The 16,669-nt window shown below is 38.7% G+C and overlaps 2 protein-coding genes across 2 annotated transcripts in view; both read left to right on the top strand.

Annotated features, from left to right (window-relative positions):
- LOC134792409 (uncharacterized) overlaps positions 1-16,669 on the top strand; it is a 729,291-nt gene that overhangs the window by 305,504 nt on the left and 407,118 nt on the right. The gene's annotated exons all lie outside the window — the stretch shown is intronic.
- Positions 2,314-14,822, top strand: LOC134792416 (uncharacterized). The gene is made up of 3 exons (XM_063763714.1): positions 2,314-2,474; positions 13,735-13,846; positions 14,641-14,822. Exons 1-3 carry the CDS (start codon positions 2,375-2,377, stop codon positions 14,756-14,758), a joined length of 330 nt encoding a protein of 109 aa, XP_063619784.1. The 5' UTR covers positions 2,314-2,374; the 3' UTR covers positions 14,759-14,822.

Here is a 16,669-nt window from a genome sequence, read left to right as displayed (position 1 = left end):
GGATTCAGGGGCGGGATTTCTGGCCCGGATTCTTCTTTTCAGCTCGTCCCAAATGTGCTCGATCGGGTTTAGGTCAGGACTGCGGGCTGGCCACTCCATGACTCTGATGCCGACCTCCTCCAAGTACTCCTTAGTGATCCGGGCTGTATGCGGCCGAGCGTTATCTTGCATGAGGATGAACTCATCGCCGATATAACCCGCAAATGGGACCACATGATCAGCCAGGATTTCCTCCACGTACCGACGTGCAGTCAAACCGCCTGAATTCGGTCTGGTACCTGGCCCTGTGATGAACACAATGTCCGTCTTCGCTTCCAAAGAAATACCAGCCCAGACCATGATTGACCCCCCACCATAAGCAACACGTTCCTCGATGCAGCATTGAGAGAACCGCTCCCCAGGTCTTCGGTAGACTCGTACCCGTCCGTCATTGCCAGACAAAGTTATCCTGCACTCGTCGGAAAAAAGTACGGAACTCCATTGCTGAAGGGTCCATTCTTCATGTTCGCGAGCGAAGACGCGTCGTTGTCCACGATGTATTGGGGTGAGTTTTGGGCCATTTGCAGCTCTGTGAGCTGTCAATTCCTTCTCCTTCGGTCGTCTTCTAACTGTCCATCGGCTGATAGACACATTCCTGGTCTCTAGGAGCTTCTGCTGAAGCTGAACGGCATTCAGTCGACGATTTCGTAGCGAGGTAAGAACGATGAAACGGTCATCTCTCTCAGAAGTGATGCGAGTTCTGCCAGTTCCGGGTCTTCTGGATAACGTCTGATCTACGCGGAATCTCTGGAAGACACGTTGAACCGATGACTTCGATAGGTTGAGTTGTCGAGCCACTGCACGTTGACTAAGCCCTCCCTGCAATAGGGCAACTGCTTGGCCGGCTTCAGTCGAGGTAGTATCCATTTTTCTCCAGTTTTTCCAGGTTCAGGCGATGAGAGTAGTGTTCAGGAAGACGTACCAATCACGAATGATGCATAAACAATGATAATGACTGTTTTTATACCTAATGATAAGTGGTCAATTAGTGCATGCGCTAATGAGGCAGTTGGAGGGGGGTGATTTCCAGGCCCATATTTTGCACAATATCCATCCCCACTCCTGAATATTGATGTCATTTGATAGGGCAGAAAATTATCTACCACGTGGTATTTAAATTATCATGATCGAGGTTACAGTTTTTACACAAATTGAAAAAATGTTGAAAATGCTGGGGTGGTCCGATTTCTTTGCACCCGAGTGTATTATTATACTACGGTTTGGTTCCTACAAAATGTGGCTTACCATCATCCAAACAGTAATCGGTTGTAAAATGGTACAATATCAAACAGCTTCAACATGAAATAAGCTTTAAAACCAGCCAATAAAGTTTATTTTAGCCTGCTACGGAAACATTAGTAGTTTTTACAAGTAGCGCCAGGCCACGGTGACCCATACCTTGAGCCATGTCAATAACTTCTGAAATATATATATTTTTTGTATTTTTTAAATATGGATTTTTCTGTTTGCTTGCATCGCATATGTATCTAGAATTTCAGTATATTTACTATATTGCACTGATAGTAAACCAAACTTGAATATTCTAGACCCTGTTTTCATTAAAAAATACGTGTTTATAATTTTTTAACCTAATATACCTTATAGAAATGGTTATTAGCTTATATGATACTTATGTTATTACATCAAATTACGTTTCGTTTAAGTTTAAATCAGAATTTATTCAAGACTCACATGTGAGTCACTGGCCCTGCGGAACTGTTTGAGCATGACCCATACGCTGAGTCGCTGGCCCTGAATGGGTTAACAAAACCTTTTTTTTTATTCCGAAGATTTTATATCACTTTTCGTAACTCTGTTACGGGGCTGAGATTTTTATATTTTTTGCTATGAATAATAGATTATAAGATACTTAAGCGTTGTTCTATTATCATCGTATTCTGAATTCCTGACAACGCCGGAAATGAAAAAAAAAAATGTGTCGTTTTGTGCATGCGTCAGATATTTTTCAAATTTTCTCAGGTTTATTTTGTCATAGGACTCATAGATACCTACCTAATTTATTTATATTTCTTTCTAAGTATGAGAACCGAAGAGTAAGAGAAATGAATCAGACCAAGCAAAATCTGCATGGTATTTGCAATAAAAAAACGGTCATCATTTATTTCAAATTTCTATGAAAATACTTATAACGATTATAATGAAATGAAACTCCCTCGCTTTGGTCTATGCGGAGGTTTTACTTCCCTACTTATAATTACAATTTCAAGATAACTGGCACATAACAACAATTCCTCGTTTGCGTGAGAATGACTGACATAATAAGTCATTGTTTTTTAATTCGTATTGGAGCGTTGGTGATTAGCGACGTGCGAATATGCTGAGATCGAGGGTCTTGGGCCTTCGGAGGGTCGTAACTGCGGTTCCACAAGTTACTATACCACGTTTGACTCCCGTCAGGACTTACAGACTGCGCCGTAAGTAGTTTCTAAAGAATCATCATTCGCTTGCCCTTATCCCATTCATTTGGGGTCGGCGCAGCATGTCTTTTTCTTCCATACCTCCCTCTCGAGTCTTCACGGCATCTCTGAAGACATTTTAACACAGCGAATCCACGTTTTGATAGCCATTTCCATGACGTCTGTTAGCCAGGAGCCATGACCGATCTTTTTTTGATATTTATATACCATCTGTAACAAAATATTATCATAAAAAATGGCTACAAATATATGACCACCAAAAAATACTTTGGTACCCTAAATAAAAAAATCATGCTTACCAAAAAAAATTACTGAACACCAAAAAAATAAGGCCTAAAAATACAAAAGTACCACCGTTTTAATTACGACTGCACTTCAAATTGTATTCAAATACCAAATATATTGAATGATCACCAAAAATCATTAATGATCACCAAATCTTGAAGACCAAATTAATGCGATATTTTCACCTAAATAAACAAATAAAGTAAACTGATGCCAAAATTACTAGCCCCTCCCGCTCAACCCCCCGTACCCCGCACCGAATACCCACCTAACCTAACCTACTTTTCTAGTGGCATTTCGTTATGCTACTAGAAAAGTAAGTTAAACTGCTATCAGTTAGGTGGGTTAGGTTAGGTTAGCACTGCGACCGTTACAGAAACGAAATGGTACTAAAAAAGTAGGTTAGGTTAGGTTTGAACTGCGACCTTTACAGAAACGAAATGCTACTATAAAAGTGGGTTAGGTTAGGTTAGAACTGCAATCCTCACAGAACCGAAATGCTACTAGAAAAGTGGGTAAGGTTAGGTTTCAACTGCGACCCATACAGAAACGAAATGCTACTAGAAAAGTGGGTTAAGTTTGCTATCCTATTAAAGCAAATGACTCCAAAATAATCATTCTTCCAGAAAAAAAATGCTACTAGAAAAGTGGGTTAGGTTAGGTTTGAACTGCGACCCTTACAGAACCAAACTGCTATCAGGAAAGTGGGTTAGGTTAGGTTTGAATTGCGACCCTTACAGAAACCAAATGCTACTAGAAAAATGGGTTAGGTTAGATTTGAACTGCGACCCTTACAGAAAAGAAATGCTACAAGAAAAGTGGGTTAGGTTAGGTTTGAACTGCGACCCTTGCAGAAAAGAAATGCTACTAGAAAAGTGGGTTAGGTTAGGTTTGAACTGCGACCCTTACAGAAATAAAATGCTACTAGAAAAAGGTGACGATGTGGATTAATTAATTTAATAGGATAACGATATATTAAATATTTGCACATTTTTTAATTAAAATGTGGTTACAATTTTGGTGGTCATTTACTATTTTTGGGTTTACAGTGATTATTTTGGAGTCATTCTCATTTGCTTTAATAGGATAGCAAGATTTAAAAATTTGGTTATAAATTTACATTAAAATGGAGTTCTAATTTTGGTGGTCATTTACTATTTTTGGGTTTACAATGATTATTTTGGTGTCATTTTCTTTAATAGGATAGCAAGATGTAAAAATTTGGTTATCATTTCACATTAAAATGGGGTTTGAAATTTGGTAATCATTTACTATTTTTGGGTTAATAATTATTAGTTTGGTGTCATTTCCTTTAAAAGGATAGTAATATGTAATAATATTGGTAATCATTTCACATTAAAATGGTGTTATAATTTTGGTGATCATTCATTATTTTAGGGTGGTAAAATAGATTTTTTTGGTATTAAATTTTACTAAATCTGGTGATCAGTTAAATAGCAGCCTAAAAAAATTTACCTAATAAATTCAAAGTGAACACGATCCGCTTTGCCCGATCCACTTTGCCCATTCAGTCAGTTAATGAAATTATGAATTTAAAAAAAATAACCGTTGGATTATTAAGAAATGCGTTGTAAAAGGAAAATACTTTAATAAGCAATAGAAGCATCTTGAATTAAAATTCGAGATAATTACTATGACAAAATAACATACAATGTACTTACCTTTCAAAATCGAATATTTTTTGGACTAAAAACATATTATGACTCGTCACTGACGACGCTCGCAGCGACCGCTCCCTGTGATGCTTGCCGCTCATAGAGCGAAGGATCCTGAACATCATATAGGCGCGTGGTGCGACAAAGTCGAATAGTTAAAGGCTTGGCCACATACAGAGCGCGACGCAGCGCCGCGTCCGCGCCGCGTCCACGCCGCGCGACCGCGGCACATGCTAACAGGTTACCGACGTCAAACAGACTGCGTCCCGCCGGTATCACGCCCCGCTTCTGTCGCGCCCCGCGCCGCGCGGCCCCTTGCGTCCGCGCGGCGCGTTCGCAGCGCTGCGCCGAGCGAACGCGGCGGCCCGCCGCGTCGCGCAAGGTCACATCAGTAGGATCGGACGTTAGGCAGCGAGCGGTGCGCCGCGTTCCCGCGCGGCCGCGCCGCGTTCACGCGCGCCCTGAGGGCGTGTTGAGAGCGTGAGGCCGGCGCGATCGGCGCGCGCCCTGTTTGACCAGGCTTCGCGTCGGCATCACGCGGCGCGGACGCGGCGCTGCGTCGCGCTCTGTGTGTGGCCAAGCCTTTAGGATTGGGAGCCCGAATTCGCTTGGGGTGTTCGCTTTACCCGACCTTCCCCTACATGCAATCTCTATGCATGCATCTATATACATGCATTCATCTCTGCATGTATATGAGTAGTTCTAAAGAATATTGCATTTAAATTACAGGTGCCTACATATAGTAGGTACGTGATGAGTAAATGCCTTATAACTTTACGTCCAAGACCTTCGAGCAATCCAAGACATTATACTTACTGCTCAAACGGGTTAATTAAAAGGTGGTCAAAAAAAGGAAGGATTATTTTGATTATGATTATACTTATTTAAGTTATTTAACCTTTTCGACGCCGTGTCAAACACAAAAGCTGTAACGCGGACGCCACGTCACCGAAGTGTTAAAACTGAAGTTGAATTTTATGCCTATATGCACGTAGGTCTATGTTGCTCTGTGGTCTGTGACCGATTATCAGCCTTTGGCGTTGAACCTGCGGTGCGGATATATCGGTCATGGGAACACCCAAATATTCCGAAATATGTTTTTCCGACTTTCATAACCTCGATTTTCATAATCACGATTTTTTATGCGTCCGAAATATCGAAATCACGACTTTGAAAACCACGAAAGAAGAAAATCACGACTGCGCTATTTCCGAATACTTAAAATCCGATTGTCATATGAACGAAAGCTTAAAGTTCCGATTTTTAAAAAATCCGAAATTTTTTTTCCGAATTTGTCTATTCCGAAAAATCATTGACCGATCGGAAATAAAATAATTCGGAATTCAGAAATTTGATCTTTTGTAAACTCGGAATAATGAAATTCGTGATTTTCAAAAGGGAAGTAATTAAATGGTCAGCCGTTTTTAAAATTGATCTGCAAAAAAAATGCATCTAAATCATTTGGACATGCTAGAACTGCTACCTTTACAGAAACCAACTGCTACTAGAAAAGTGGGTTAGGATAGAACTGCAACCTTCACAGAAGCCAACTGCTACTAGAAAAGTGGCTTAGGTTAGAACTGCGACCTTCACAGAAACCAACTGCTACTAGAAAAGTGGGTTAGGATAGAACTGCAACCTTCACAGAAGCCAACTGCTACTAGAAAAGTGGCTTAGGTTAGAACTGCGACCTTTACGGAAACTAACTGCTACTAGAAAAGTGGGTTAAGTTAGGTTAGAACTGCGACCTTCACAGAAATTCACTGCTACTAGAAAAGTGGGTTAGGTTAGGTTAGAACTGCGACCTTCACAGAAACCAACTGCTACTAAAAAAGTGGGTTAGGTTAGGTTAGGTTAGAACCGCGACCTTCACAGAAACCAACTGCTACCAGAAAAGTGGGTTAGGTTAGGTTAGAACTTCGTCCTTTACTGAAACCAACTGCTACTAGAAAAGTGGGTTAGGTTAGGTTAGAACTGAGACCTTCACAGAAGCCAACTGCTACTAGAAAAGTAGGTTAGGTTAGAACTGCGACCTTTACAGAAACCAACTGCTACTAGCGAAGTGGGTTAGGTTAGGTTAGAACTGCGACCTTCACAGAAACCAACTGCTACTAGAAAAGTGGGTTAGGTTAGAACTGCGACCTTCACAGAAACCAACTGCTACTAGAAAAGTGGGTTAGGATAGGTTAGAACTGCGACCTTTACAGAAACCAACTGCTACTAGAAAAGTAGGTGTAGGTTAGGTTAGAACTGCGACCCTCCCTCCCCTAGAAACTTACTGCTTACAGAAAAGTAGGTATAGGTTAGGTTAGAACTGCGACCCCTACAGTAAATAACTGTTTTTTAAAAAGTAGGTTTAGGTTACGTTAGAACTGCAACCCCTCATAGAAACGTAGGTACCTTTATTTATTAACAACAAATTCGGATCATCGTTATTCGGAATTTAAAAAACTGGAATCACGTCAAATCGGAATTCAAAATTTCGGAATTATGACCATTCGGAATTCGTGATATCAAAAATCGTAAATGTTAAATTCGGTGTTTCTCCCTATCGGAATTGTTATATTCGGAATTATGTGGTTCGGAATTTAAAAAATCGCCGGTTTTACTATTCGGAAATATAAAACTTCGTGATTTTCATCGTTCGGTAATTACGACAATCGAAATTTTGATGGGTCGAGCATTTAAAAATCGGAATAATAAAATTCGATATTTTAAAATTCGGCATAAAATATTTCGGAATTATGTAGTGTACCCATCGGTCATTGGCGTCCAAAAGGTTAATACACGTATGCGTAAACCCATAAATACAGTGAAACCTGGATAAGTGAGACTTCAAGGGACGAGCAGATTTGTCTCACTTAAAGAGGTATTCCACTTACCCAGGCTCTCAGTTAGCCAGGTACAAATAAATTCCTGTCTCATTTACAGAGGGTCCCATTAATAGAGGTGAGAATAGAGGATATATCTCAGTTATAGAGGTGGTTAATAAGGTATTTTGTAATTATCTTTAAATGTTTAGGTAAAATAATCCTTGTCCCTAAATATTTTTTAAGTCTGTTTAAATATTTCTTTCAATTTATTTTGAATGATTTTCCAAAGGATAGATTTTTTCAATTAAATTTGATACGGACTACATTGCGTCTTAGAAATTTATTAAATGAAAATTTGTTTATTCTTGTTACTTTCAGCTTTCAGCTTTCGTTTCGATAGTTTTAACTACATAAAGTAACTAAATGAAACTTGAAGTCGTTTAGACACAATTAAGCAAATGCGGAATTTGTGGATAGACTAAGAGTTAGTAAGAATACGGAAATAGATCAATAAAGTCCAAGTTAGAGAGGTCATAGATTGACGTTATCTCAGATACAGAGGTAATTCGTATAAAATTCTAAAAAAAAACAATTAGGAAAATGTAATCTTATAAATATAGTCTCAGTAAAAGAGGTAAAATACACTCTCTGTCTCAATTATAGAGGTAAATGTGACTATAAAATCACAACAACTAATCCCAGTTATAGAGGTTCGTTTTATCTCACTTACAGAGGTAATTCAGTGCTAAAGTGTCGGGACCGCACCATGAGTCCCAGCTATAGAGGTTTCTCACTTATCCAGGTCCCACTTAACCAGGTTTCACTGTATATGTAGTGTCTTCAAGTATAAATTTAGCGGAATTTAGACATCAGACATTATCTATACTTGTACAATCGATTATACCGCTCATCATGCGTCCCGATTCCGAGCGGCAAGAGAATCGAATAGTACCTAGTTACCTTCCTACTATAATAATGTACCGTAAAACGGGGTGAAAAGACACGATTATCAACTTCAAGGACGATTTTCGCCAATAATCCAAATGATAAAAGTTAAAATTTTGATATCATTTTTTGAGTCTTGGTTAGTTCTTCAATTTTGTATTTGTGAAATAATTTTTTTCCTATCCAATTCAGAGAAAATAAAAAAAAAACTACCTGTTTTCTCCATATCCTTAAAACGGGGTGGATAGACACAAGAAAGGGGTGAATAGAAATATTAAGTTTTAGTTGTCATAGGCATCGAATTTGTTCATTATTATGTTGATACTCTATTGGCAAATAGTTATATCTGTTAAACAGCTATTTGACACAAATATATTTTTTCGTGTCTTTTAACCCCCAAGGCGTGTCTTTACACCCCTATGTTGTATCTAATCACCCCCTATGGCGTAACTATTCACCCCATATGCGTGTCCACTGACCCCTTTATCACGTAAAATTTTTGCAAAAAAATGCTTTATTATAGAGAAAATTAGTGATATTATAGGTATATTATTTAGGTACTACAGATACTCTATTACCAGCGGGCTCAGCACGGTTCCATTTTTATCGACTATCACTATGCGCGTCCCTTTCGCACTTACATACTTGTTAGAACGTGACAGGCATGGTGACAAGGGATAAAAACGCGACCGTGCTAAGCCGCCAGGTTAGCTAACTTTTACTTAGTTAATGTCAAAACATTTACCGCTAGAACAAAGTTCAGACAGGCTTCATTTCTTACCTCGGCGAGACCTTACTTAGCCTAAGCAAATTAGAAAAATCTGCGGAAATAATTCGTGTAGTTTTGAAAATTGGTACAGGTATACCTTGTGGTGTCCAGATAAACATACTAAAAGTCCTCGAGGGTAGGGGGTGTGCTGAGGGTGTAAGGAAGGGTTGAAGGTACTTTTTTTCATATTTTTGCTCATATCTCGAATATCTGTACGAATAGCATTATAATTACTTCGGACAAAAGTTTTAACATAAAAGGGTCTAATTGTAAAGGTACACCTATGGAAAAAATCATATAAACTGCAAATAGTATTAGCTACTACCATGCGAAAAATCAATTCAAAATAATTGGTGCAACACACTTAAAAAAAATTAAATGTCAACGAAAGTGTTTATCTATCAAAGGCGTCTTTCATTCTGAAGGAGATTTTCTATTTAAATGAGGATTAATTTAGTTGCCTAGCAACAGAGAGTGTTTATTTTGAACTTGACGCATGGCTGTCAAAAAAAGTTACTCAACTGCTGCAACTAAGATAACATTTAATTTTTTTTAAGTATGTTGCACCAATTATATTGAATTAATTTTTCGCATGGTAGTAGCTATAATACTATTTGCAGTTTATGTGAATTTTTCCATACGGTGTACCTTTACAATTACTTGTTGAAAAGAGCTGTCAAAAAATTCTCTAACATTTTAATCATTATTTTTTTAGGGAATTATATATTTAAAAATATCTGAGTTATACTCCTACTCATTCTTTGTCGCTATGATTTGGTTTGATTGCTCTGCCTTATATAGTTCAGGAGAAAAACGACTTTGAAAAATGTGTCCATGAAATGACGTTTTTGACATTATCTCGGTGACATTATGAAAATCCGATATTCGTCACAGGGGCCACTTCTCCTTCCTTAGCCTGCTAGGCCCTTTACTACAAATGTGGTTATGTTTATTTTTACTCTACAATCAATCAGGGTGACCACTATTTCCTACAACTAAAATTCCCTGACTTTTCCCGGTTTTCCAGGCGTTTTTTCAAGTTTTTCCCTGACCATAATCTTAAATGTAATAAATATAAAATATATAATTGGAATACATTTTTGCGCTTTTGCAGAATTATCTGCTAGCAAATCACAATTTATAAATACAATGAAATAATACAAAAACGTAAACAATAAGAAGTAGTATCTGAATAGCTCAGTTGGTAAGAGCGAAAGCATAGTTAGACGGAAGTCGTGGGTTCACATCCTACTTCAGGTGACGTTTTTGTACTGTTTCATTGCATTTAAAAATTGTAATTTGCTATCAGACAGTTCTTACAGTTACCCAATAATTAATTTAATTTTTGACCATTATTGTTAAAAGCTAGGTATACAGGAAAAACCAATTGAAACAGTAGGTACAGTCACCTGCAATAATATGTTACTCTTCGAAGGCCGCAAAAATATGTGACACGCTCTTATGGCTCAACAAATAAGATCGTGTCAGATATTTTTGCGGCCTTTTTTGTGTAACATATTATTGCAGGTTACCTCTGACTACTGAATTTATTGGATATTAAATGTATCATATAATATAATCGAGCCGCGTGGATCTTTTTTTTTTCAATATTTATTTTGTCTATACCGCCGTGGTAGAGTCAGACCAAGAAAAGTCTGCAGCGGATTTGATAGCCCACGCAGTGCAAGTGTTATCTTAAACGTCAAACTTCTATGAAATTATGACGTATAAATAACACTTGCACTGCGTGGGCTATCAAATGCGCTGCCGACTTTTCTTGGTCCGACTCTAGGATATAGCGTCATAAACGCGTCTTTGCGCAATTATAGACTCTTGCGAAAGATTTTCCACTAATATCTCCTTGTTGATGGAAAAGCCACGCTCAGCACTATAAGCGTTTCCGTGGGATAACACCATGACCATTTTTATTAAAGTTTGCATGTCTTTATTTTCCTTTTTTATCAAACCGAGCCAAACATCATCCAGTCGGTGACCATCCTTAATGGAAAATTGTTTCATTCATTTCTCAAATTCAGGTGATTTACAAATATCATTGCAGACCATAGAAGGTAGGATCGTATAGAAGTGGTATACGCGTGCCTCCGTGAGGGACAAAACATACGCAAATGCGACACTGTGATTGGCCGAATTCATTTGTTGCCCACCATAATCCATACTAAATTTACGGTGGGGAACAAATAAAATGTGAGACTGTGACAAGGACAAACAATAATAGCTCTTTCGCTGCTACTCCTACTGAAAGATACATAAGACTATCCTGTTCGGTCACTTCTCCCCACCCTCATGCCAGATTCAGTTTTAATACTAGATTCATGTTGCAGACACTTTTGGCGTTATCTGCTTCATATCCTGAAAGCCGGTTATTTTTGACAAATATGTCCAACACTTTATCGAGCCTCTCTCGTCGGAATTCTGCGTTGACTGCGATTGCGGGATCGAAACAAGATATTCCCTTAGTCAAAGCATACGAAATAATTTTAGTGGCGCGATCAACAACGCTAACGTTCTCGAGCCAACGTACGTACGTACACAAAAATTTAATGGGAATGTACTCGAGCCTGAAAACCTTGTATAGTCTTCACGTCGCGCGGGGCTATAGCAGAATAGGTAGTATAGAGAACGTAAAAACGCTAACCTTCCATCCCGAGGCTTTCAGTGATTTTTTAAACGCATTGTTGAGATTATGAAGTCCACAATCCCCCATGTTGAGCAGAATTGGGTCACCTGCTTCGCCCTTACTTTTGAGTTTGGGCTTGAGGTCTTGCAAAAAAATATTATCCATCGAAACCTGCAATATTTTTTTTGTGTCATTGCCATCAGTCGTGGCAAGAAAAGCCTCCAACAAATCAGCAGCAGTTGCGTGCCCCAGAAAAGCTGAGCCGTAATATCTACTTCGGACTTGGTTTTTCTCATTGTCCCAATAACGGAAAAAGATGTCCATCTGCCCTTTCTGAGCAACTTTATTAAGGGATTCGTCAAAGCCTATGGTAACGACATCACAATCAGAACATGCTTCTTTTAATTGTCGAAAAAAATATAGCGTCCGTATACAACAGTGTAGGCTATTTTTGTTCTTTGCAAGCGCATTTTTTTTGCGATATCAGAGTCCGGAATCATCAGAGGAAAGAGATCCACGGCTTGTCCACCGCTCCTTTGTTAGCTATGACTTAGTACTTGATACAAACACCAAATGATTTCAGCCTTCGTAACTTCGTCCTTAATCAGCATTGTCATTATAACACGTTTTTCTTTAATATTAGTGTGATGTGATAAGTGATCGCATTTACCTACTATAGTAGATATTTATAATGTTTGGAGATGGTAAAATTAATAATTTGTTTTTTTATTATGTACTTATATTATGTACAATCGACGTCAAAGATATTTATGTTTACACTTTTGCACCTTACTCCTTTGAAACAAGGCGAAAAATGTAAAGATATCTTTGACGTCGACTGTACATACAGAGACAATTTTTATTCCCTGACCTCCATTAAATTTCCCTGACAATTCCCTGACTTTTCCATGACTAGCGAAATTCCCTGACTTTTCCCGGTTTTCCCGGTTTTCCAGAAAGTGGCCACCCTGATCAATACTTTAGGAGCTTACAGGCTGTTAAAGTTAAATAAGAGATAAAAAATAGACGATTTAAGAAAACGTAGTTTTTTTGTAATTGTTCATCATAAATAAAAAATTTAGTTTAGAGCATGCAAGCTAAGCGACCTGCTGATAAAATATAAAAAAACAGGCCATGAGTATGTCGGGCCATGCTCAGTGTAGGGTTCCGTAGTTACCCCCGTCTGTCAAAATAGACTATTTGCCAAAACTCAAAAACAGCTTTACCGATTAGGTTCGCTATATTTTTCCTTGAAAGTCTTTACTAAGCTATGTTTTCACGATTTTTTTCAGATTTTTTGGACCCATGGTTCAAAAGTTAGGGGAACTAAAGGGTAAAACACAACTATTTTTCTTTCAGATCAATTATTTCCGAAAATATTAAGTTGATCAAAAAATGGTTCTTAAAGACCCTCATTCGTTTTAAGAGAGAAAAAAAAATTCTATACCAATCTATACACTTTACCAATCCAACCGCTCGTCCGACCGGCCAACTTCGCAGTAGTAGGTACCTAATAACCTACCTAGTGTACGACCAAAGTATCGGTTTCGGCAGGCTTCGTTCGGCAAGAATGTCATGATTCTGCTGAAGGTTCGGTTTGGGCCACAAAACTGCCGAACCTTTCGGCCGCACTGAAACTGTATTTTCGATAATCCGACCGATGTTCCTGTTTCGGCAGATTTTACACTACTTTAGCAGGGCAGGGGCTGATTTTTGAATTTCGAGCGTTCGATTTCGTGTATTTCGTTCAATAATATCTCCAGTACCCGGCATTTAAATTCTACTAATAGAATTGAAAACGAGTGGTCAATACCACTCGATTCCCAATTTCTATCGCTCGGAATATAAAATTTGCATTTCGCAGTTTTCCACCGATTTTCGAGCGACGAAATCGAACGCTCGAAATTAAAAAATCGGCCCCTGGACTCGAATTAAAATGCATTATAGGCTTTTTGGTAGAGTTGGCTTGGCAAGAATAGTGCCGCCAACCCACCACGCAAAATAGGCGCAATAATACGAGTATGACGTCGAGTTGCGGAAAACAAGCCCGTGAGAACCTAAAAATGCATTATAATTTATAAAAAAAGTCGGTTTATAAGTAATAATTGTCTATATTATATTTGTCTCGCAGAGGTATGCGACGCGCACATGAACGAGTTACCGATACCGTGCGGGCCGTGGAAGCCCTGGTACGACGCCAAGCAAAACTTCTACAACAAAATCTTCGTAGGCGGAATCCTGTGGTAAGAAATCTGCACCAATGTAAAAGTTTGTATAGTTAGATGTTAAATTGTTTATTCCTCAACTATAGTCTTATGGGTTTAAGGAAAGAAACAGAGGCGCAGGCCATCTAGTTCAGCGTAATAGCGTCATACTACTTTATAATATTTTAAAGCAGGGTCCGGTTTCATCCATTTTGTTCGGCGCTTAGACTTCTCAATATCATAACTCAACTTTCGTCCAATAGATCGACTTTGTATTGTCAAGGTGCGAAGTAGGTGGAGGGAGAAGTGGGGTGGACTAGGTACTTACAGAGGGTTCACTCTCTAACAAAACGCGTCAATTACGAAAGATGCGTGCGCAAGCGCGAGCAGGCGTCCGTTCCGTAGCGGCAACTACTATGGCTAGACACCAAAATTGGTGTGGGCCGCATATACTTGTAGCGACGTACCGAAATCGCGGAGTGAGCCACGCCTGATTTAACCTTTTCGACGCCGTGTCAAACACAAAAGCTGTCACTCGGACGCCACGTCACCGAAGCGAAGTGTCAAAACTGAAATTGAACTTTATGCATATGCACGTAGGTCTATTATGTTTGCCCCGTGGTCTGTGACGGATTAATCCGTCTTTGGCGTTGGACCTACGGTGCCGATATATCCGTCAATGGCGTCCAAAAGGTTAACGTAGAAAGCGGACAAAATAAGAGCAGCACCTAGCGAATAGACGCTGTCTTTTTGTTTTATTCGTTAATCATGATATTACCCTAGGACGAGACCCACGAATAAAGCTCCTGCAATAAAGTTTTAAATATTTCCAGGTTTCTGATCTCGTTCGCGGTGATGATTCTGACTGACAGCATTTACTTGAACTGGGGCCCGCCCCCGAACCCCGGCCCTCCCAGCGACATGACCCAGGACTGCGAAGATGAAGAGTAAATTATACCTTGTGACTTTGACAATAAAGTTTCTTTCTCTTTGGCGATAAAGGTTTTTCACTGCTTGTGCATTGTTTCCTTGTATTTTAGGTAAAATCTTAATAGCGATTCGTGCAAATCGTAAACTAAACAATTATTATATGTGCTTGGGGTCATTCGTCATTAAGTACCTATATATTATCAAAAAAAATCTTGAAAACGCGATCCATGATTTCCAGTACACTGCACAGCGCCATCTAGCATGCGAATTGCAAACAAAAAATAATGAGTCTGGGGTATTTATAGCGCGCTTCGGGATTGTCAGGACCCGGTACAGTGCCATCTAGCGTGCGAAACTAAACAAAAGATTGTATTTATTATGTAAGTAATTATTTGTATCTTAATAACGCGATTCAAGATCTTTAGTAGTCGAAACAGCGCCTGGCCATCTGGCCAACAGGCTTAACATCTCAATTGTTGAACGCAAAATTTCGCTTCACTGAATTGATAAGAAAAAGTAGCTTTAATTTCTTAACTATTACAATCTACAAATAAAACACATATTTCAATCAGAATGTATATACAGCAATTTGAACTACACTTCATATTAAACTGAAATGATCCCAAAGCGGGCAAAACTGTATATTCTTTACGTTTTGGTTAAAAATAATTAAGAGCCCTTTCACACTACGTGGTTTATAAAACCTGGTGGCTATGACGCTCAAATGGCAGCCATTGAGAAATAACATCGTAACAGCAATTTAAAATAAGCACATGTTTTTTAATCTAAACAAAATGTCGGTGTTCTATATTATAATGTGTGCTTCATTAAATTTCCCTGAATTTCCGACCAAAGTTCCGGTTTCGGCAGCTTTCGGCCGATGGCTCGGCTTTGGCCGAAACTACAACTTCGAAACATCGATTTCTGTTTCGGCAAAAATCCGGTTTCGATCGGACACTAATATATGCAAGATTTGAAGCGAACAAAAAACTGAGTGTGAAGGGTTCTATAATATAAATAGCTCTTACAGTAGGTACATAGGTACAGTGTATTGCTTTGATTCAGAAGGCGACAGTGTCTTAAAGATATAAACGATATCGTATCTAGTTAAGTCTATTACTATTGTGGATATTTCAATGCTAAAAATATGTATAACATGTATAGATTTAGGGCCACTTGCACCATCCCACTAACCCGGGGTTAAGCGGTTAAACCGTTAACCACTGGGTTCAAATTCATCAATCAAATTGTACTGGTAACCATGGTAACTCCAGGGGGAACCGGTTAGCCCCGGGTTAGTGGAATGGTGCAAGTAGCGCTTAGTGTTCAACAGATATTGAGCGGTTACAAAAGGACTCAAGTTATATTAGGCAATTACTTCATTTTTTCCAATTAATTAGGTGCAATACACAAAAAAACGTTTTAGATATGGCCTCAAGCTAAATGTACAAGGAAACAAAAGTTCCTTTCCAGTAGTCTTATAGACGAGTAAAGTACCTTCTATCTGAGAACGGCACATATCGGTCACACACTTGGTTGTATTTGTATTTAAACAACTGCACGCAATGTTATCATCGTTATCAACATTTGCTTTATTTTATTCATTGAAATTTACTTTTCTTTAAGTATGTAAGTAAAAAAAATTAGTAAACTTTTACACACTTTGTAAATGAGGAATGGGATAACTTCGAAAACGGGTTAGTTTCGAAAGCCTCAAATATAATCTACTTGAAGCACCGCATACTCAATGGTCAACTATTTCTGCAGCAGACTGTACAAATAGCAACACTCTTAACTGTCCATCGGTGGACTTTATGCCTTCTGTAGTAAGATTTACGAACTGTCAGTTAAGAGTGTGGGCGATGATACCATTACAAAAGACATATGTAACTCCGTATAAGATGAATAAAGTCTAAGAAAAAAACGTGCCTC

This window comes from Cydia splendana, chromosome 7 (assembly GCF_910591565.1).
Source record: "Cydia splendana chromosome 7, ilCydSple1.2, whole genome shotgun sequence".
In the NCBI taxonomy this organism is placed as follows: domain Eukaryota; kingdom Metazoa; phylum Arthropoda; class Insecta; order Lepidoptera; family Tortricidae; genus Cydia; species Cydia splendana.
This window is presented reverse-complemented; position numbering and strand designations above follow the sequence as displayed.